The 21,903-nt window shown below is 36.5% G+C and overlaps 2 protein-coding genes across 7 annotated transcripts in view; one reads left to right on the forward strand and one right to left on the reverse strand.

The window, feature by feature from the left end:
• Window positions 1-21,903, reverse strand: part of CSMD3 (CUB and Sushi multiple domains 3) — a 612,506-nt gene that overhangs the window by 133,148 nt on the left and 457,455 nt on the right. For all 6 annotated transcript variants that reach the window (XM_048286482.1, XM_048286481.1, XM_048286480.1 and 3 more), the window contains one exon: window positions 12,951-13,067. In XM_048286482.1, the coding sequence (XP_048142439.1) occupies window positions 12,951-13,067 (117 nt within the window). The remainder of the gene's footprint in view (window positions 1-12,950; window positions 13,068-21,903) is intronic.
• LOC125316976 lies at window positions 6,724-9,590 on the forward strand. Its single transcript, XM_048286484.1, has 2 exons — window positions 6,724-8,969; window positions 9,346-9,590. The coding sequence occupies exon 1, from the start codon at window positions 7,243-7,245 to the stop codon at window positions 8,068-8,070; it is 828 nt and encodes a 275-aa protein (XP_048142441.1). The 5' UTR covers window positions 6,724-7,242; the 3' UTR covers window positions 8,071-8,969; window positions 9,346-9,590.

Raw genomic sequence — 21,903 nt, forward strand, 5'->3', positions numbered from 1 at the left:
AATGTAGTTTTTCCTCTGGTATTTGGAATAACCAGAATCCCAGACTAATTTCATCTATTTTAATAATAGCTTTTTCTGTGAACAAGATTTGATGATTAAATATTTGGAGCAGCTGGAGTCACACTGCTTAGGGGGAAAAAAAAAAAGAAAAAATCTTTAGTAATCTTTCATCAATTTAATCACTTTACAGTCAAATTATTTTACTTATTGGGGAATTATGAATTTCTTTGAAGACCACAGATGTGGTCTTACATTCGACTTCGGGTTTAGGTGATTAAAAAGACAGCTATAGTGGTGCCATATGTTTATACTCAAAATCAATAGCTTAAGCTATTTAGCAGTCTGTATTAAATTGGGCATTATTATATTCAAACACATCATTAATATTTGAGCCAAAACGAATCATTTTTATTGAAAAAATCTAAAAACAGCACTGAAAAAGTGACTTCAAATCATATGAAGCAACCAAATTCTTTAAATTTCCTTTCAAAAATGCACTGAATAGTTTGAGGCCCTTTAAATGTCACCCTATGGTGACTTTTTATTGGCATCTGCTCGCTTGGCAAGCATGTTAAGCACTGAACCAATGAATGAAATACTCCCCAGCTGTGAGTTTGAGTACATAAAACCTTCTAGCCCTTCCTCTCAGAACCTAGGAGATTCATAATTAAGTGGAAAGTGATGAGAAATGACCTTCTGGTACTTCTGTAATTTATATAGTTAGCATCTGAGTGACACAAACTTGTCCTTGAATTAGAAAAGCAAACCAGAAGTTAATAGTTATACAAATAATGCTCACCTCTATTCTTCAAAACATCTTAGACTGCAAGCTCCAGCTATTGCACGGAAATCCTGTAGCACAGTAATCCATGTGTACTTGAACTTATGATAAAAAATGTTTGATATACAATATTCATATTTCAATAAAAGTAGTTAGTATGATTGCTCTGTGCTTGAAATAAAATGAAAAATAAAAATATTTGGCACAACCTTATTAAAAGTAGGAAAATATTCTTCAAATGAATAAATTCTTACATTATGAGTAAATAATTTCATAGTTTGTATATATAACTTAAATTCTTGTACTATACTGATGTTTATACCGAATTCTGAAAGTATTTATATTTTTAATAGCACTTTTAGGTAGGTATATTATATATTCTGGAGAAGAGAATACTTAATACTCACTAAAGTCCCTCCCAAAACCACAAAAAAAATTATTTCCAGCATATAACCAATCCTGCCTTTCATTTTCCTTTTTCAGGTGGGAACATAATTCCATTAGGTATTGATTCTGAAGACAGGCTATAGGCCATGGCTCCCTGTTCCTTCAGAAAAACTAAAATAATGCAGTCCATCACCTGAAATTCTTCTTAAGTATTTTGTCCAACAACACGTAAAGAAGCAGAAATATTATTGTCAAATATACACTTAATAATAAGACACACATTTTCTTCACCTCCAGTGTTAGGTTTAAAACATTTGAGGGTGAGGCACCACTAAGAATAGCTTGAATTTGAATCACCCAGTCTCAAGCCACTAAATCATTGCTCACTGAAACATAGCTGAAATTGCCAGCTTTACTACATATGCATAAGATAAAATCATGAAGTTATGTGTGTGCATTGTGATTGCAGGATGGATGGAGATCACATATGCAGCAATGTTCTCTAATTCATTTAACCCATGGTAGCTGCCAGAACAAATATGATAAAATAAGGCTGTGCTCTTTCTTTTACATTACAATTAAATTATCTTATTCCAAAAATTGCAGATAGATATTTTAGATGGGATGGATCACACCATGGGAATATGTATCCCTTTTTGTTGATTAGAGCAAGGACCAGAATGGCTTAGATAAGATGTCTATTTAATTAGGTGTATAACTAAAACAAGAGGAAATATATTCCAGCATAGGATTCAGTTATGTGTATACATACCTATGTGCTTTGCATGCAAGCCTAAAATTCATATACACATAAATCTGCAGTGTTTAAGGGTAGCACTTCAAGACAAGATACATTCACAGATTTAGATAAACCTCACTTGGATTATACAAATTAAAACACAAATCCTGTCACTGTATCTGACTCCAAAAGTCCAGAACTTATATTTATGGATGAAGATTTTTTTTAATTAAGATTTTCATGTCCATTTAGTATGTAGAAAATAGACTTCTAAGCTTTTTGTTTCTGGCTCAACACCTGTACATTCTTTGCTTGCTAAATTGCACAGAATACAATGAGTCAGATTCTGCCCATTTTTATTGTATTCATTATATAGCTACACCATCTTCTTATTTTAAGGAAGAAATGAACCATGCCTTTGCATGGTTAATTTTATGTATTGTAAATTTCAGAAAAAAATTGTTCATTTTTCATATTTAATCAAAATAATAGTGGAAAATAAATTCATTCTCAGTCATTCAATGCACATTGAATGAACATTGAGAATATTCAATTTCTGTTGTGGTAGGAGTGTGCATTAATTTGTTTCAAGCACAATGCGCACAACCTACATATTCTTTTCACTCTAAGCAACCTGACTCCATTCTTAACCCTCTTCAGTGCTCTTCATTAACTCTCAAAATTAAATTTAAAAAAGAGTCAAATGAAAAGACATATACCTACCATGTTAAGTCTACTCAGAGAACTTTCAAATAAAAATAATTCTGGCAATGAGCTACATTAACAAAGCAGCATTTACACCGAAGTTGTGAATGTTTCCATAATGATAATACATCATTACAAAAAATTACTTCAGCAATTGTAATTAAATATTACATATAAATATTACCTTTATTAAGCTTATTATCTTTGGAATGAAAACTGTGTCTGCCTGATATCCTTTGCACAATGATCTCACAGTTCTGGCCAGGGTTGCTGAAGTCTATCATAGATGAAACTCCTGCTTATGTACTTTTGAATGAAACTTAGTTAGCTGACTGGAGAAAATTGAAGAAAAGGACTGCTATAAACTTTTTAATGCTGAACTCTTAAAGGTCAGTTTTAAGAATTTACTAAGAATCATTCTGATGTTTTCAGATACTACTACAAGATTCTTTGAAAATATTGCAGTAACAGAATGGTGTTAAGAGAAATGACAACATGGCAACAGAGTTAAAAGAATGCCAAAAAAAAAGGATGAGGTCTGAATTTTCTATCATCTATTGGTACTACACAGCAGGTACTTCTTCCAATTTTTAACAATAAATACTTCGTACATCGTCAGGATTCCATGATGTTCACTCTGTACTTTAGAAAACTGAGAAAACAAACTAAAAAACTGAATTACCAGACTCCTAATCTAACTAGTTTTTATCCTCAACTAAACTGGATTTCATTAAATTTCTGGTTTAAGTGATACATGTTTTACAAACATTTTTAGTTTTTATATGAAGTGCCTTGTGATAGAGTCAGTTTTTATGCTTTCAGGCAAAAATTTTGTGAAGAAATACAAAAAAATAGAAGACTTTGTCTTAAAAAAGTCATTCTATGGCTACCTAAAAAAAAAAAAAAAAAAAGTGGAAATAAATAAATGGTTACTTTTCTTGGAAGTCATTTTGATTTGAAGTCATTCTCTTTTTGGGAAGGAAAGGTGAGCTGACTTACTTTTTATAAAATACATGGTACGAGCTGGATCACTGTCTCTTTCTTCTGAAATACTGTCTTGAACCTTTACACAGTTGGACACTCAAGTATTTGGAGCAGTCTGTGTGGTTTCGCTCCATCTTGTTGACAAGTAATCATTGTTTGAACAGTGCAGTCTCACAGACTTTGAAGTGGTTGCTTGTATAAAAAAGAGGGTTGGAGCAGAATCAGATTCCTGCCTATGGCAGCATTTTGATATTTTCGATCATACTCTTTCATTTCTATCTCCCCGTCAGCAAACTAATGCTTAATTCAATAATTGTTTAGTTTATGTTTAAAAATATTGATGCTAGCTATTCAGACAGACATTTCCATCCATTTTAACTTGAGATGGAGAGTTAAATCCTCCACATTTTAAAAAAGTCAGTCCATATGCATCTGCCATGTTTCTTAAATTACATTAAGGTGTAAAAAGCAGTGATGATGGATTCAAGTTATTAAAGCAAATGTTTTACTGTAATGCAGCTAAGTATTATCATAAATACCATTTGGTTCTCATTCCCTCTTGATGTGAGGTTGTCATTTGGCACATTCTGCTGCTTATGATCTGTCCTTGCCTATCTTTTTCTTTCCAAATGTAAACTGAGTTTGAAATCAAATCAAACAGTACTGAAATAACTTTACTGTGACACGACTGTTAAGCTGTCTAACAATTCCAGATGCAGTGAGCTGTCTAACACAAAACACATGTTGACACTATTGTTTGCTCAATGCGTATCTTCACTGGCAGAATAAAATCTGTAGGTTTATCTTCCGGTAATTGGCAAAAAAATATTCTTTCAAGTATATTATTAATAATAATAACAATAACCCCAAAGTTCAGCTGTTTGGTTCTTTCTTTTCGATGTTGCTAATATTGAATAACTCAGGACTATCTCCTAGAAATTCAAGAAAAGACATAATCAAAAGCTCAAAATGGCATAAATATATCTGTGAATATAAGCCAATTATTCAAGAATTGAAGAGAATAGTGGAACTTAATTTCCCTGTTTACTGGATCTACCTTTATTGCCAAAATTCTAAGAAATCTTGTCTCAAAATGTCATTCTTACCAATAAAATTCTTGCAATTTTTTTAATATTATATTTTCCTGTAACTGTAAAGCAAATGTTTCCATGGAAACTAGACATTGTCCCAATTAATTTTTTAGCTTCTTGGTAAGAAAAGATATTTCTGATTTAAATTTCATAATTTTTGATGGCAACTGAGAATATATACTTATTTTCTGATAGCATAGGTAAAAGCCACACTTATATACCTTACTGTGTATGTTCAATCTATCTTTTTGCTCTAACAAAAAGGAAAGCCATTTGCTAAGGCTGGCCAATATAAAATCTGTTTTACTGTTAAAAACATTATTTTAAGAAGAAGAAGAATAGATGACACCATTATACAGAGTAGAGCATACAAATTAGGTCATGTCCATCAGGGAAAAAAAAATAAAATCTCAAACATCTGCATTTTAATTGCAACTAAAGCTGTACTTCAGGGTTGAACAATTAACAATCATTACACCACTTTAAAATATCAGTGGGAGCATGTCAAAGAAGCTGAGTCTTCCATGTTTACAAAAGATTTTGCCTGTGGCACACTATGTGCTTTTGCGAATCATTTATCTTGTAGCTTTAAAGTGTCATGGTATGAAATATTACAGCTGTGATTCTGCATGACAGAATAATGAAACACTGGGAAAAAGTCCACATTGAAATGACTTTTCCAACGAATTTTTGACTTGAGAACGTGAGAAGCTGCATATGAAATAGGTTTTCTTTTCAGTCCATCAAAAACTAATCCAGGCCAATGAGTTCCCTTCTACACACTGAATATGCTACTACATTGTTCGTGGGGTTTGTCTATATTGACCAGGTGTGGAGGCCGGTGGGCCTGCTGGACAAGGAACGAAAGGAGTCCTATGGTGGGATAAGTCCTAGGTTCCTTTCCAGCTTGTGGTGACTGAAAAGCTTCCGCAGAATGCTTTGTTCTGTTCTGTTAATGTACCCCAGTTCTGCTCCCCTGGTTGGCTCTGTTGGCTGCCACAACCGTTGTTACCTGATACGTCCTCAGAGTTTCTCGATTAGTTCTCTTACCCTGGACCCCCCATTGCTCTACCCCGGAACTTCTCTGAAACCTCGCACGAGTGCGGATGCATCAAATCTCTCCTGTAAAACCCTATGTGAAAACTCTTCCTGTTCATTCACCGTCGGACTGTTTTAGCTAGCTATCTGGCCTGTGTGTGCAAGTGTGCTGGCTGCACCAAGAGGCTTTCTTGGAGGCGCTTTTGGAAAGGTCGCGACATGTTACCAAACAACAAAACCGCGACAAATGGTGCTCGAACACGGACTTCCTTGGAACCCCCTGGAAGCATCTCTAACAGCCTGCACTCCTGGAAGTTCGCGTTTGACACAGCCGCTTCACTGAAGACGAAGATTACAGGAGCAGTCAGAGCCGGCGAAACAGCTTGCCCAGGAGAAAGTGCGGGGGCGCCGCCAGACCCCCCAGGCGCACCTCGATGTGGGTCACCAAGACACAGCTCCTGCGCATTCCCCCGCGGGATCCCACCGCCTCCAGCAGGCGTCCAGTGAGCACTCCTTCAGCCGTTTCAGCAGCGAGTAAGTGACAGCCTTCAGCTCCTGCTACAGAAGCAGCAGCAGTGCCTGTGCCTCCCGCCCCTGCTGCCCGGGGGAGCCGCCGTTGGCCGCGCCGTACGGGCGGTGGTGGCACTTTCTCGTTCCCCCGGGCCCACCAGCAGCGGCAGCGGCCAGCGGTGGGGAAGCAGGAAGAGGCTGAATGCCGCCCGCGTCCCGCTCCAAGAATAGGCAGCAGGTCACAGTCCAGCCGGTGCTCTCCGGCATGGAGCCGGGGATGCAGACCCAGCCCCGTGCAGCTCCGCCATGAGCTTCCCACGTGGCGCCGCCTCACCCGCCGCTCCACACAGCTCCTCCAGCTTCCGCAGCAGCAAACTGCGCGCTACCACAGGGAGGTCCCCCGAGAGTTTTCTTTGAGCCCAGAGTTTCGTGAGAGAGATACTAAGTCACTTTTCTCTCTTTTCCTTTTATTCTTTTTCTCTCTATTGTTAAGAAGAGGGGAGATGGGAGCTAAACTGACCCACTCCCAGCAGGACGTTTATATTTAAATCAAATCAGCTCTTGTTCGGGGAAATTGCTGTTTTTCAAGGGGGGAGCTGAAGCATTTATTTCACTGGCTGTTTAAACACTTTCCTTACATTTCGCGGGATTCACTCCTTTCTAAAGACTTTTGGGATCAAGTTAAGACAAAGTTGGGTGTTCTACAATCGAGAGGGGACTTACCAGTGGGAAAGTTTTATCCTTTATTTGCAACGATTGTTAAATGCGTTAAAGACATTGAGGAGTGTTCGGGAAATGGTATCCCCAGTTTAAGAACCCCCTCGCCGTGTTTCTCTCCCTGTATTCCTGACTCCCTTTCCCTGCCTTGGAGGGAATCGAGGGACGGATCTCGCCCAGGGGCGTGAGGCTGCTGCCGTCTTCCTGGCGCTTCCCCTTCCCAGGGTGGCACCAGTCACGCTGTCCCCAGCTCTTCCCCAAATCTCCCGCCTGTGCCCACTTTCCAAGCTATGTCCGAACCTGGCGTCAGCCATGAGGTGCCGGATATTTCACAATCTCGCGCCCCCCCTCCGCCCTCTCCTGTACACGTCATCACGCACGACGCGTCCCCCATCCCCGCTGCCGCCCCTGGCCAGCCCCTCCCCCCCAGCTCCCTCACCCCAAAGTGGGAGCGGCCCCGGCTCGGTGGGAGAGGCCCTGGCTCCCGCCGGGCCGCAGCGGCAGAGCGGGGCAGCCTGCTGCATTCTGCATCGGGATGTGCCCCCCGCTCCAGCACAGCACTCCTGGTCCTCCGCGACTCCCGCCCCCAGCCTGGTTTGGGCAGTGACGGTATCCAAAAGCTGTCACGCTTTCCCCCCGCTGCTCAGCTCCAGGCTGCCACGACTTGCCCGAGGGAAAACTGGTCCTCCTTTCCAGAAGATGACAGCAGCATCACAGACTCTGAATCAGAGCCTGACTATCGCTGGACACAAACACAGAGAGAAGCCACCCGGGAGGGAGACTGGGAATTGGCCCAAAAGATTTCAACCTTCCCAGTCGTTTTAACAAAAGGGAGGCGGGGGGCACCCACAATTAAAAGAATACGGGAGCCAATTCCCTACAGAGAAATCAAAGAGCTTTGCAAGGTTGCTAAGGAATATGGGCAGGAGTCGCCCTACTTTAAAAACTTGCTCCAGGTCACTCTCTCCACTTTCACCCTAGTGCCCCGTGACATTAAAAACATTATGTCATGTCTCCTCTCCCCCATGGAACATATGCTGTGGGAATGGATATGGATATGGAAAAGACAAGACAGCTTCTACAAACATATCAAAGAGACCGTACTAGAGCTCATTTGACAGCCGAGCATCTGAGCGGAGAACGTGACTTTGAGCGCCCCCAGGACCAGGCTCAAATCAGCCCCGAGGCTGTCCTAGGAGACATTAAAAGAGCAGCAGAGGCAGCACTGCTCCAGGTCGCAGATGATACCACTCCCACCCTGAACTTTTCAGATATTAGACAAGGCACAGAAGAGTCTTATTAAATTCATTGATTGTCCAAAGAGCTCTACTGAGACGCAGTCGAGAATGCAGAAGCCCACAAAGAGATTTTATGTAGTCTGGTAATGACCAACTCAAATTTAGAGTGTAAGAAAATTTTAAGGGCCCTCCCTTTTTACCCTAAGCCTACAATAGACCAAATGATTGAAGTCTGTGCCAAACTGGCATCACTGAACACATAATAGCAACAGTGGTCTCAAGAGGGGTGGCTGAAGCCCTAGTGGCATCATCAAGAGATAAGCAGAGATGTTTTAACTGTAGAAAGCCTGGACATTTTATAAAAGACTGCCTAAAACACCGTGTAGCCAAAGACTCCCATTGATCTGTAGGGTGCCCACACCACCACCAGCAGCATTCAAGAAATGCCCAGCAGAGCTCGGGACAGCCTTGCGTTACACCTTTTCTGGAGCAGTGTTTGCCTCAGCCCACGCAAGAGAGAAGGCCAAAGATACCATCTGACACTTCCTCCTGGCATTTTCCACCCTGGGCATCCCTGCAAGCCCAAAGCAGCTTCCAAGAAAGAACATCAAGCCTTACACCAGCCCAGCAAACACTGCCCCCATGGACACAACCACACCTGAAACCGACAGAGAACAATCTAAACACCAAAGAAATGCAGCGCAGAGACAGTGCAGATCTCCATTATATACATCGACCTACCATCCTGTCACCAGAACTTCAACCAGGACATCGACCAGGTAAGTTTAACCGGTTGTGGTGTCTCCTTAAGTCTTTCCCAAATTGCCTTCATTATTGCAATTCCTACCCCCTCCTCCTGTTGCTTTCCCACCAGCTAATATTCCCTACCTCCACCTCTCTGCTTTGCCCTTCCCTCAGCCACACTCCCCAATACCCCTACTGGGATGCTTTCTGTTGCATTGCACTCCCCTTTTATTTACTCCTCATTACCACTTCCTCAGCCATGTAACCCAATACCCCTGTCACCTTACTACCACCCCCTTTTTCCCAAGCTTTTAATTAATAAAGGGAAATGAAAAGAGGGAGGGAAAAGAAAGCCCCCTTCCTGAAATTTTGCAAATTTTTTTTAAGAATCTTGTTTAAAACCCCCTACAGAAGCAGCTACCTGGGCCTGTACCAACACTTAACACTATGATGCCCAGCACCTGCCTCGCCACCTTTCTGGATGCTCCTGACAGTATTGGCCGTGAATGGTTGGTAGTGCAGCCCAAAGAGAACATATAGTGGAAGCATCCATACCAGCATCCAAAAGATGAAAGACTTAGAAAGAAAAACCACCTGTGTGGTTTGAAGACTTGCTGAGACACTGGGGACTCGCTAAGTGCTTAGCTTCCCTGTTCAAAGTTGTATTATGGATTCTTTTAATCGTTTTTGTTGTTTATGTGTGTTCAGTTGCTTAAAACCTTTGATTTTGAGATCCCTAGGAAAAGCCCTTTTAATTAATATAGAAGGGGGAGTTGTGGAGGCCGGTGGGCCTGTTGGACAAGGAATGAAAGGAGTCCTATGGTGGGATAAGTCCTAGGTTCCTTTCCAGCTTGTGGTGACTGAAAAGCTTCCCCAGAATGCTTTGTTCTGTTCTGTTAATGTACCCCAGTTCTGCTCCCCTGGTTGGCTCTGTTGGTCGCCACAACCGTTGTTACCTGATACGTCCTCAGAGTTTCTCGATTAGTTCTCTTACCCTGGACTCCCCATTGCTCTACCCCGGAACTTCTCTGAAACCTCGCACGAGTGCGGATGCATCAAATCTCTCCTGTAAAACCCTGTGTGAAAACTCTTCCTGTTCATTCACCGTCGGACTGTTTTAGCTAGCTATCTGGCCTGTGTGTGCAAGTGTGCTGGCTGCACCAAGAGGCTTTCTTGGAGGCGCTTTTGGAAAGGTCGCGACGTGTTACCAAACAACAGAAATGCAACAACCAGGTTTTCACTTTTTTTTCTCTTAACTGTTCTTTGTTATAAGTTCTCATTTACTGTATCAGATGCCAAAACAGTTCTTGAAGAGTTTCCATTCAGCAAATATTTGATTGCTATATTTCACATTGAAAATTGGAGCCATAGAGATGGTTACAGATTTGTTGCTGTTTTCTTTAGGAAAATTACTTTTAAATTATCTAAATCTCAGCAGCTTTGCTGGAGTACCCCTTCATTCTCAAAAAGGTTATTTTGACTCTTTGTTGTTGTGAATCATCTCTGTCAAATCTACATGATGTGATGTATACTACCAAGTGAATTGAATGTGAAATTTGGTGTGTTTTTTCCACAAAGTCCAGATTTTTTTTGTAACCATCTTGTCAGTGAGTGATCCCTACATATCAAGCATTGCAAGTGGAGACTCTTTTCTTAATGCAATGTCATCTGTCAGGACCCAGGTTACAGGAACAAAGTTCCTACTGCCTAAAATTAATCTGAAAAAGCTCAGAATAACAATTTTATGGCTATTCTTTTCTGCAACTGTACTTAAATACATTTTGATGAGTGACAGATAAAAGCTATTAGATAAAACACTCATTACTCATATGGTAAAATTTTAGACCAAGACAAATAATTTTATTGAATGTAAAAAACTTCAGTTAAATCAATTGTCAGAATTACTTTACCTTTCTTAATAGTTTTTACTGGAATAATTTTAGTAATGATAGATTAGAGGAAGAGCACAGGTCAGGAAAAAATCTATATTAATAACTTGCAAAAAAATTGTTCACCAGTGTACAATTCAAAGAAAGATTCAGATTTTAAAATCTGAGCTTTTGGGTTCAAGGAATTCTGCTTCCTATTACTGTAGGAGTATCATCAGAAAAAGCAGCTAAAATGGAAATATTTGTTTTAGCATTTGTTTCAATGTGTCATGTCATCCTCTTTTTGAGTGGTTACTACCAGATGTGTTTTCTACCTTTCTCTTTCAACGCACAGGCATTTTTGTTTTCTGCATGCAGAGAACAATGGATCAAATAAGATCCATGGTATACTCTACAGGTACCTGAACTAATTGTCAAAATACACTATTTAAATACAAGAAAAAAAAAGCAAAGGTCTATCCCAAGGTAGGACATAAAAAAAGTTTAGATATCCTATCAAATTTATATTCCGCAATGTGTCACCAAATCCTTGTATGCTAAGGTTAAGCATATCGAAACCATTTTTTTGCATCAGCGTTTTTTTTGTCTAATCACTGTGAAACGGTCAAACAGAATTCCTTAACACTGTTACTATCATGCTTAGTATATAAGAAAACAACTATTTCTCAAATTACTCCAAATAACTATGCAGAGCAGTAGGATTTTCCTCATTTCTATGTGTTGTTTTGGGAAATCTGGCTTTATTTCTGGAAATCACAAAACTACATTTCAAACCAGAATGTCAAAAATATGAAGTACAAAGAACTAACATTTTGAATCATTTACTGTAGTAATTTTAAGGTTTTACATGTTGATATCCGTTTCATAAACTAAGACGTATCAGTGTACTGATATCAAATCAGTAACTTCAGATTTCATGAAAATGGAAGGATATAAAATTTACAGTTTATCTAAAAACAATTAGCTGTGTCAATAGCACATGCTTCTAACAGCTAGAAATAAATCAAGAATTGTACAAATGTGTTTAATTTTTTCTTAATATTTGAGGAATAAGGAGAGATTAGCATGACTTAGGAGCCAATACTTTTAAAAACCTTTTATTTTGTAGTAGTCTATGCACCTCGACACTATACACAAGAACAAGGTAATTGGATATTGAGGGAGTCCAGATATCATGAGTATGGCAGATGGACACATTGCAGCTGAAGCACTGTCTTTAATTTGGCTAAGATGTTTTCAGAATCAACATGAAGGAAGGTTAATAAATACCCATCCCCATCCCCAGGCACCTCTTATTTGACAAACTGAAAGGTGAGCCATGGGTCAGAATGAAGTCCTGCTTATCCAAACATAAATCGAAAGCATGGATATTTAAAGCTTAAATGATACTCAATACGTGGCATACTGTTTACCAAGAAGTAAAAGTGGACAACAAACCATCAGCTGTTATCATAGACATTGTTTAATAATAAAGTGAGATAAAATAATTCATAAATCCAGGGAGATAAAACAGTGCTGTAAAAGCCCTGTCTTTGTATGGGACAGAAGATGTTATTAAAATATTTGTCCAGTCAACAGAAAAAATGTTAGCATGGCAGTGAAGTTTTGATGGCGGTTCAGAGAATCTACAAAAAACAAGCAGTCACATGCTGCTCTAATTTCATTTGTCAATAAAGACTATGCCATTGCCTCATGATGCAGAGAAGCCAAGGGTTTAAAAAAGCAACAGTACCAAATATTTAAGATAAACATTGCTTCCCCTGCTTATATGGACTTATTGGAGCTATGCTTAACTTTCTAGAGCATAGGCACCTCACCTTGGGTGAAAAGAAACCTGAAGTGGTACCCCTAATATATTTGGTTAGCATCACAGTAATATTCTAAGTTACATTTTAGTAATCACAGTGAAACAAAAATACTGAACACTAATTTCAAAAGATAAAGACAATTGTAAGGGTTTTGAGAAAATAATGCACTATAAATTGATAAAAGTGTTAATAGAAGTATCAGCTTAAAACAGCTTTTTCACATTACTATTTTTTATGTAAAAGCAACCATACAAATCATCCAGAATTGCTGAAAGTATCCATGCAACAAAAAGATATGAATGAGACCAGACATACTTACCAAATTCCTTAGGAACAGTGATAGAGTAAATACAGTTGTGACCAACACTGTAATTCTTGGGGTAGTTTGGTGATAATACAGTCCCCTCAGAACCTGTTGATCGGCTTCCACAGGGTGCTAGAAGGTGAAGATAATAATTTTAAAAAAATGTAATATCATTAAAAAATAAGTTTAAATTGATTTGTTGTATGTTGGTACATGCTATTACAGGAAATTTTATTACACTTCAACACTGGATTAAATTTGTACATCCTGTGACATACCGAGTATGTGCAATTTTCTCATATATCAAAAGAGAATTGATGGCACTCTGCAGTTTTCCAGATCAATTTTTTTTTTCCTTTACAATTTATAAACCATCTTAATAAAAATAATGATGTGGTTTAGATGCAGTATGCTATTATTTACAGAATACAAATCTATTATTCATTCATATGATGCTTTATACTATGATAAGAGCATAGATTATACAGCCCTTTTGCACACTAGTAAATTCTAACTCATGCCAATAGACTCATAATGCAAAACAATGTCTGCAACTCCTGAAATAAGAAAGTCAGGATTTCTTGGCTCAACATGATGTACCACTTACTTATATCTCAGTTATTTATAACTTATATATATAAAGTTATGAGCACATACTTTTCTTTATCACAGAAACATCATGTTTATGCTACCACAGCTATAATAGTTGATAAAATGGCAGATAGATACAAATCCTTTTTACCACAATAATTTATTTTTCTAAGGTTTACAACAAAACTTAGTATTTGGCATTATTCAAAACTGTCAAGCAAGAAACAGTGTTATTTCTTTTTTTTTTTTTTTCATCAGATGTACAGGTCCATATATATGAACCATTATTCAATGTTAGTGGTTTCCTATGTTATTACCTGCTTCTCACACAGACTTAGTAATTTAAGGCTTAAATTTAGATTTTACCCTAATCCATTTTCAAGACTATGGCATCTCTTTAGAATATTTTTTCTCTTTTGGACTATAAAACATTTTTAATGAGTTTAGTGCTAACTTGTCTATTTAACAAATATATTTCCTGTTGAGACATGAATTAATAAATGAAGCGGTACTCAATGTTTCATTTGCTAAACACATCTGGGTGTTTTTGTGGTATTTTATCAAAACATTAATAAGTCATGAATTGTATTAAATAAAAAAAGATGGTTTTCTTACTATTATTTCAGAAGACTATCTCAGTGCTTGTCATACTAAATACAAGATATTTATAGTGTAGCTACAAATCATATATTTTAAAACTACTTTTACTTAATTCACACAAAATATTTGGTGGAGTATACCATGAAAAGAACACATCTTTAAAATGTAGCAAGTGGGCCTCATCATTTTGAGATTTCTGCAATTTGCATTAGCATGGATTCCTTTCGGTAGGGTGTAACTACAGAGTTTGACAGACTGCGTACCTGAAACAGGAGCAGATGGCACCTATTGCTCCAGTTTGCATACACAATTTGGAAATGATTTAATGGGCTGGTGTGAAAGTCATGGTATTTGAAATATGTCAACAGAAGGGTCTTGACTTTTGCTTGTGCACATGTGTATGCATGTGGAAGATGTGGCACATATATCAGAGCTAAGCAAATCTGTCAGGACCCAGACCAGGATGCGGTCTGGGTGATGCTCATACACAGGATGGGCACACACCCTGACACACGGAGTAAGCACCGACTGCCACATACACACGGAGGATTGTTCTCTATGGCTAAAAGAATAATCTCAGTGCCTTCCCCCAGTCCACCACCATGTGAAACATCAGAAATTCACGATTTCTTGTGAAAATGTATTTTGATGATAGAACTATTGGGACTTTTTCCAAGAAGTAGTAAGTGTCTTGGGTGAGCTTCATTTGCAGAGACTTATTTGCCTTGAGTTATTGAAAAAACACAAAGTAAAAAATCTTCACTATTTAAATGTGGTGAATATTTGTGATAAAAACAGACCTGCTTACCAGCTTGTAAGTACTCAAGATTTTCTGTTCCAGATTTTGGATGAAACAGAAAAGAATATGGAAGAATATAAGCAACAAAAGCATTAAAATAAAAGAAATAAGATTGCCAAAAAAACTTATCCCTAACTCCATTTCCCTCTTCACTGTTTGTGAGTTGAATAATTAAGCAACAAAGACCAGTATCACTGTCCCACTCCAGCACTCATATCATTATTATACCTTCCTAATCAGCAGATATAAATAATGTGCAAATTTAGGGTAAAACTACAGTTACACTAAAGTCAATGGCATTGACACAAAAAGGAAGAGAATTTCACCCTTAATGAAACTTGAAGTCTTAGTACACAAAAACAATACCTAAAATAAAATTAAGAGCTAAATATAGTCCTCAGCATACAGTGGACCTTTACCTATAAAGAAAAAATTATACCCTGATTCTTTTTTATTCTTACAGGTTATGCAATTAGTAAAGGCATTATCTTAATTGTAAAAAAGGGTTCTTGCACTAGTATGCTTAAACCAGAGCAAAATATATTTACCTATGTATAGATCTAGACAAAATATGTCATGATACTTGAAAAGTAGTGTTTATGACAGCTGGTGCTAAAAAAAGTCACAAAATAATTTAATTGACAAATGATTATAAATCTCTAAAGGTGATTAAACCCAAAATTTTTTGCAAATTAAAAAAGAAAAAAATCTAGCACCTTCAAAAATCCCAAGAGTTCTCCTAAATACTGAATTATGGTTAAAATAACTTCCAAGTCTCTAAAAGGTGAATATAATACCATTTTCTTTTACAGTTGATAATTAAAATGTTTATATGACAGATTAACTGAAACATCTAAACAATTTTCCCAAGCACTGAACTCCATGAAAGCAACATACATCTGCACTGGATTTATAATGTGGATATATATATTCACACAAGACAAGCTGGCATATATCTGCTCACACAAGGGGAGAAGAGAAACAGGACAAGTCTGAAGCAGGATTTCCAGTGAGGATCTTTTAGGTGCAAAGTCTTTCAACAAGAGTTGTCTGCAGCCTTTGCAACAATGTGCTCAGTACAGACTGGCATTAGACATGAACTGTTTGTCACTCTGACATATGCAACACTTAATCAGCAGCAAGAACAAAATACCTGTGTTGAGTACTTCTTTCCCTGAATTTCTGTTCTTGGTCTTCTCATTCTGGACTTTTTCACTCTGCCTTTTCTGAGTTTACCTTTTCCCTTATTGTGTACCTTATTTTCCAACTGCTTCTGTAATGATTCTATCTTCAGAAGAATTCACATTCCTGGGTCTCAAAAACAACTAGTATAAAGGGAAGTTGGTTTAATATGTGACCAGCTGACCTTTACAAGCTGAGAAAATGCTAAATTTCATAAATCATTAGTCAGTAAATCATTTAGTTCTTATAGCAGCCAGACGGTCCACCAAGACATTTCTGAATGCATCAGGGAGGAGAAAAAGGTTTGCTTGATATTTTTGTAAACTCATAGACTTCACTGATTTTATTTCCTTCCTTGCATTTTGGGAAACGTTTAATTTAAAATGCCACAAAGTTTCAAGAAGAGAAGATTCTACCCTAACCAACACTGAATATTAATGCTCAGAAATCAAAGATGAACATGAAACCATAGATACAGTGAATTGAAAACATTAACTTGATGCAAATATGTAATATATTTTTGCCCCCAGAAAACAGCTAGCACCAAGTTGCTTAGATGGATGTAAAAGTTCCACTATACCATGCTAGCCATTGACTTTCACTTATGCTTAATTCAGCTAAGTATGTCTCATTGCCTTTGTTCCAGTTTCATAGTGCAAGGATTTTTTTCGTTTCCTTATGAATACAAAGTCAAAGACTTATAAGTTGTGAAAATCAACTTGTCTAATTATTATTCTCTGCATTGAAAAGTCTACCTCTAGTAAAAAATCTAGCAAACCCTTCACACCCCAAATATAAATTTTTAAACAAACAAAAAAATGCAACAAATGCTGAGAACCATTCCCTTGGGAATGTAAAACATCCTGCAGAATAAAATAAACCAACAAACCAACCAACCAGCAAAAAAACCCCTCAGGAGACAAGTGATATTTTCTAATGTAATTCTCCAATAGTATTTCATTATTTTTTAATAATGTTTGCTTAGACTCTGAAATACTGTATCCCCTTATGTATTTATTTATGCTCTAGCTTATTCTAGTTTATTCACAAAAATGTTATGCAGTATGCTGTCCTTGTCCTGCTTTTCAGGGTTAGCAATGGAGCACTACTAGGAAAGCAAGGGACTTGAGTATGGTAAGAGTGTGATAATGATCAGTGTGTTGATGCATTGCTCACTACACTATTTCCTTGAAGCATTTTCAGCATTAATGGCAAGAAGTTCCTGTGTGTATGCTGAACTTTAATGGCATCTTGCCTTGTAAAATAGCATCCCGTGTAGCCCTTGAAAAACCCGATCACAAAAACAACAAAGTATCACCTATTCTGTATGTAAATTGGCAAGCATTTTTGTGGAACATTACCCACCTTGATCATTAGTATTCATGTACCTTTGTCAAAGAACTACATTCTACCTCATTATGGCAGTGTATTAGTAAGTAGAGAATACAATATAAAATGCATTACCATCGGAGTGACACCTTTTCTCAAATTTCAGCGTTCGGTAGTTGTAAAAGAAATGTAGTTGAAAACCACACAGGGAAAATCACCCAGCAGAACAACAGATTCTATGCCTAACTACCACTATAAAGTCAAATTTCCTGTGCCTCCAGCAAAACAATACAGGGTTAAATTCCCCAGTCATGTGCTTATTGCTGATACGTTTTTCATCAGGCCTTTGCAGTTTAACCAAAAGAAAGGATGCATGAGGTGAAAGTTTATTAGGAAAAAAGTGAAGAATGTACTACATAAAGGTAAGAATCAATGTCAAATTTCTTAACATTTTAAAAAAATTAATATTTTTGCTATCAAATATTGTTTTATGCAGCTTGAAGTTTTTAATTCCTGTTCCTGCTTTCAGATCACCTACTTTCTAGCTCCTACAGCTAAGATCTAATATAATTTAATTATATTTGCAGATTTAAGTGCAATATTGCACCATCCATTTTTAAGCAGCAGTTCTCAATGGAATTAATGGGAAATACGGCTTAAAAATGAATGGCACAATATGGCTTTATGTCATGCAGATAAATTTCATTACACAGCTACAAATACAATCAGAAAATAAGAAAAACTGTGCATACAGTCTGAAAAAGGAGGGAAAAATTCCTTGAAGAACTGGTAATGAGATATTGACTTTTTATCTAAAAACTGGTCACTGTTCAAAATCCAGTCTAAGATACCTAGTATTCAATTCATCTAAGTGAGTATGTTCCGAAAAATAATTACATAGCGACGTGATTTATGTTCATAAAATTTAATATATTATCTTTGTTCAACCCCAGCTGGAAACTAAACACCACACAGTCCTGCTTGCTCATCTCTCCTGTTGGGGGAATGAGAATTGAAAGGGTAAAACTGGGAATTGTAAAGAAAAGGACAATAACAGAGAAATGTAATCCACAAAAAACAAGTAATGCAAATGAAAACACTTGCTCACCATCAAGCAACCAGTATCTTGCTAGTTACTGATCAGTGGCCCCAGGCCAACTGTCCCCCTATATTATTGCTGAACATGATGCCATAAGGTATGGAATGTCCCTTTGGTCATTTGGGATCAGCTGTCCCAGCTGTGTCACCTCCCAGCTTCTTACGCCCCTCCAGCCTGTTTGCTGGTGGGATGGTATGAGGAGCAGCAAAGGCCTTGACTCTGTGTAGACACTGCTCAGCAGTAATGAAAACCCTCTGTTGGTTTTTTTTTTCAGCAAAAATCCAAAACAAGCCCTACTAGCTACTGTGAAGAAAATTAACTGTACACCAGCCCAAACTTCCACATACATTAAATCATGGTATGCTCTTTTTCCTAATCTCATGTAATACAATATCATTCCATTTATCCTTTGTTGTCCAATTACAAGATTTTCAGTTGCAATGATTTCTTGAGTGGTTATAGGTAAAAAGAAAACAAATATAGTGACTGATATATCATCTCCTAGATATAAAATAATTTTAAAAGTCATGCAGAGGACACTTTAACATATAAGAACGGTAGATATTTATTCTAAAGTTCCAAATTAAAGGTATATTTATTGTGGATATCAGTCTGTAAATGTGAAGCTGATGAAGCACCTAAAGCTGCTTTGAAAATACAATGAATATATAAAAGAAAATCTGATATAGAAATGTATGTTTTAGTTGCTACTTGGAAAAGCAGAAATACATCAGAAATAAAAAAGACACCAAAAATACAGAGAGAGAGAGACAGTGCAACATCATAAGGTTGAAAAGCAGTATAAAAAAAGAAAAATATAATGAAGAATATAGAAGATTTCCATACTGTGGTCTCTTCAGTCTTCACAACAGAGTTTAACTATGCCATCAAAACTGATGTAAAAAATGAGAGAGAAACTCAGGCCAATATATGTAAAAGTATTTGGATGTGGTTAGTTAAAACAGAGGCAAAATCCCCTCAGGAATTCAGAAATTTACTAAAGCAGGCCCTGAATCATTAACAGAAACTGGGGAAATGATGGCATTATCTCAAAACAAACAAACAAACAAACAAAACAACAAAAAATACCCAAAAAATCCAAAACAATAACCAAAAAAAAAACCAAAACCAAACCCAAACTAAAAATCCCAGAGAAATTCTACGTTGAAATTTTTAAAAAAAGTATTAGCAAATGTAGAAATGCAAGATCAAAAGCAGCTAGCAACTGTTGCAGAAAAACTTAACAGATCAAAGATAGATTTTGAGTTTCAATACAACAGTGCTGTAAAGAAAGATATCTCTAACCTAGGCTTTAATGTAGACATAGAAGGTAACATTTCTGTTCCATATAAGAGCAGTAAAGTCTCAGCAAAAACATCACATCAAGTTTTTGCCACTTTAAAAAAAATCAAGTTCTACTATCATATTAGCACAAAGTTTTGAAATACTAGTGGGGTTTTAGTCTCCAAAATAGAAGAATGAGAACATGGACAGTCTGGTCACTTTTTGCAGATGTGGTAGATTTAGATAAAGATTAGAGAAATAACTGCCAGCAATTCCAATATAATAAATTAATTTGAGATATTCTCATAACTACTTTTGAGAAGTTAATGAATTTTTGTGTGATTCCTCGAAGAAAGAGAGATATAAACATCTGTCACAATGGGTTAAGAATATCAAAGTAGACAAGAGACAATGTTTATTATAATTGGTTATGGATCTATCTATATTAATTGACTAGGATAACAAGGAAGTTTTTTCAATATTCTTGGTGCTGGCAGTGCTATCCCACAAATGAAAGAAATAGTGTGATGGGTTATTTTATATTTTCTAGAAGAGAAACTCATAAAGAAAAAAAGATTATGAATAAAAAAGTACAAAATGGGAAAACACCTAAAGGCAATTCTTAAAAAAAAAGCCCCAGAAAACCAAGAACCTACATCTATTTTCAAAGTTTTCTAAAAGATGTATAATCAATAAAATATGTCTTGTAAGGAGAAAAAGAGATCAGAATCTGTATAGCAGATAATTAGCAGAGAAACAATTAGGTACATTTTAAGAAGTACATTTCAAGAGGAAAATACCTCTTTCTTTTAAATAAAGATAAGCAGCAGAAAATTTAGCAGTGTTTTTGATGTTAATACATAAAGTTTATATAAATACGTAAAATGCAATCAAACACACTATGAAATTATTTCTATGTAAATTTATTTAACAGTTCATCAACTTTTACTTTTAAAACCACCAGAACCAAATAACTTTGTATATTCAGTTTCTGTTTCTTTAAATCCTTTAAACAAAACCAGATATTTTTCTGAAGGTACAAAAAGCAGATTTTATACAGCTGATTATAAGATACACTTTTATTTTCAGGGGAAACCTAAATTTAGAAATAATATTTGCTCTCAATTTAATGATTAATTACAAATCTCAATTATATTAATTTTTCCTTAAGGAACTGTGGTGCACAGAGTTTTCAAAAGTTCCATATAGTTTTCTCAAGTGCTGAAATCATCTGTTGCTTAAAAGTAGTGCACTAAATTTACTCATTTTAGCCAAGTGTAACAAAAGCATGAAATGAACTTTTTTAACAGAAACTGAGATGTGGCAGAAGGTCAAAATACTACTTTTTTTTTTGTGGTTTAGAATGGGTTCACATCTGATAGCTCTTTCATAATATTGGCTGTTATTCAAATATCCAAAATATTATCAGTTTGCAAAATTATTTCTTCCTTATTTATTTTTCCTATATTTTTCTGAACAAATGCAATTAGCTAGAAATTAGATATATTTCTGTTTCTGCCCTGAGTAAATTCAAGTCCATTTTAGACGAGCAATAAAGTAAACAAGCATAAATGCAAAATAGTGTGTTCTTATTTGAATTGTCAAAGCTCTAGAGAGAATATTAAAGGAAATTTGAAGAGTCAGATTTCCAATTTTATAACCCAAAATCTAATTCTATATAATGATTCCATTTTTAAATGTCAGGGTAGAGCTACACATCATAAATTATTTATTATCAAGGCCTGTGGCATGTAAATGTCAAAATATTCCATAGCATAATCAGATGCCAAATAAATATGGTTCATATATTAATAATTAATAAATAAAACTAAAAAATAACCACATTAAAATTAGTCTTAAATTATAGGAATTTTTAAATCCCTGTTTAAGAGATGCATTAATAAATTTTGAATCTAAAACAGCTAAATTGCAGACAACTATTATTCTTAATTCTTCATTTTTTTTGCTAATAGTGCAAGAAATAGCTTTCTGAAAGACAGCTTTCTTTCAACAGAGAGCAGTGGATTAAATTAATTTCCAGTGTGGTATAGTCTTCTAGGATCTTAAGTGATGTTTACTGCATT

Source organism: Corvus hawaiiensis, chromosome 26, assembly GCF_020740725.1.
Source record: "Corvus hawaiiensis isolate bCorHaw1 chromosome 26, bCorHaw1.pri.cur, whole genome shotgun sequence".
NCBI lineage: Eukaryota > Metazoa > Chordata > Aves > Passeriformes > Corvidae > Corvus > Corvus hawaiiensis.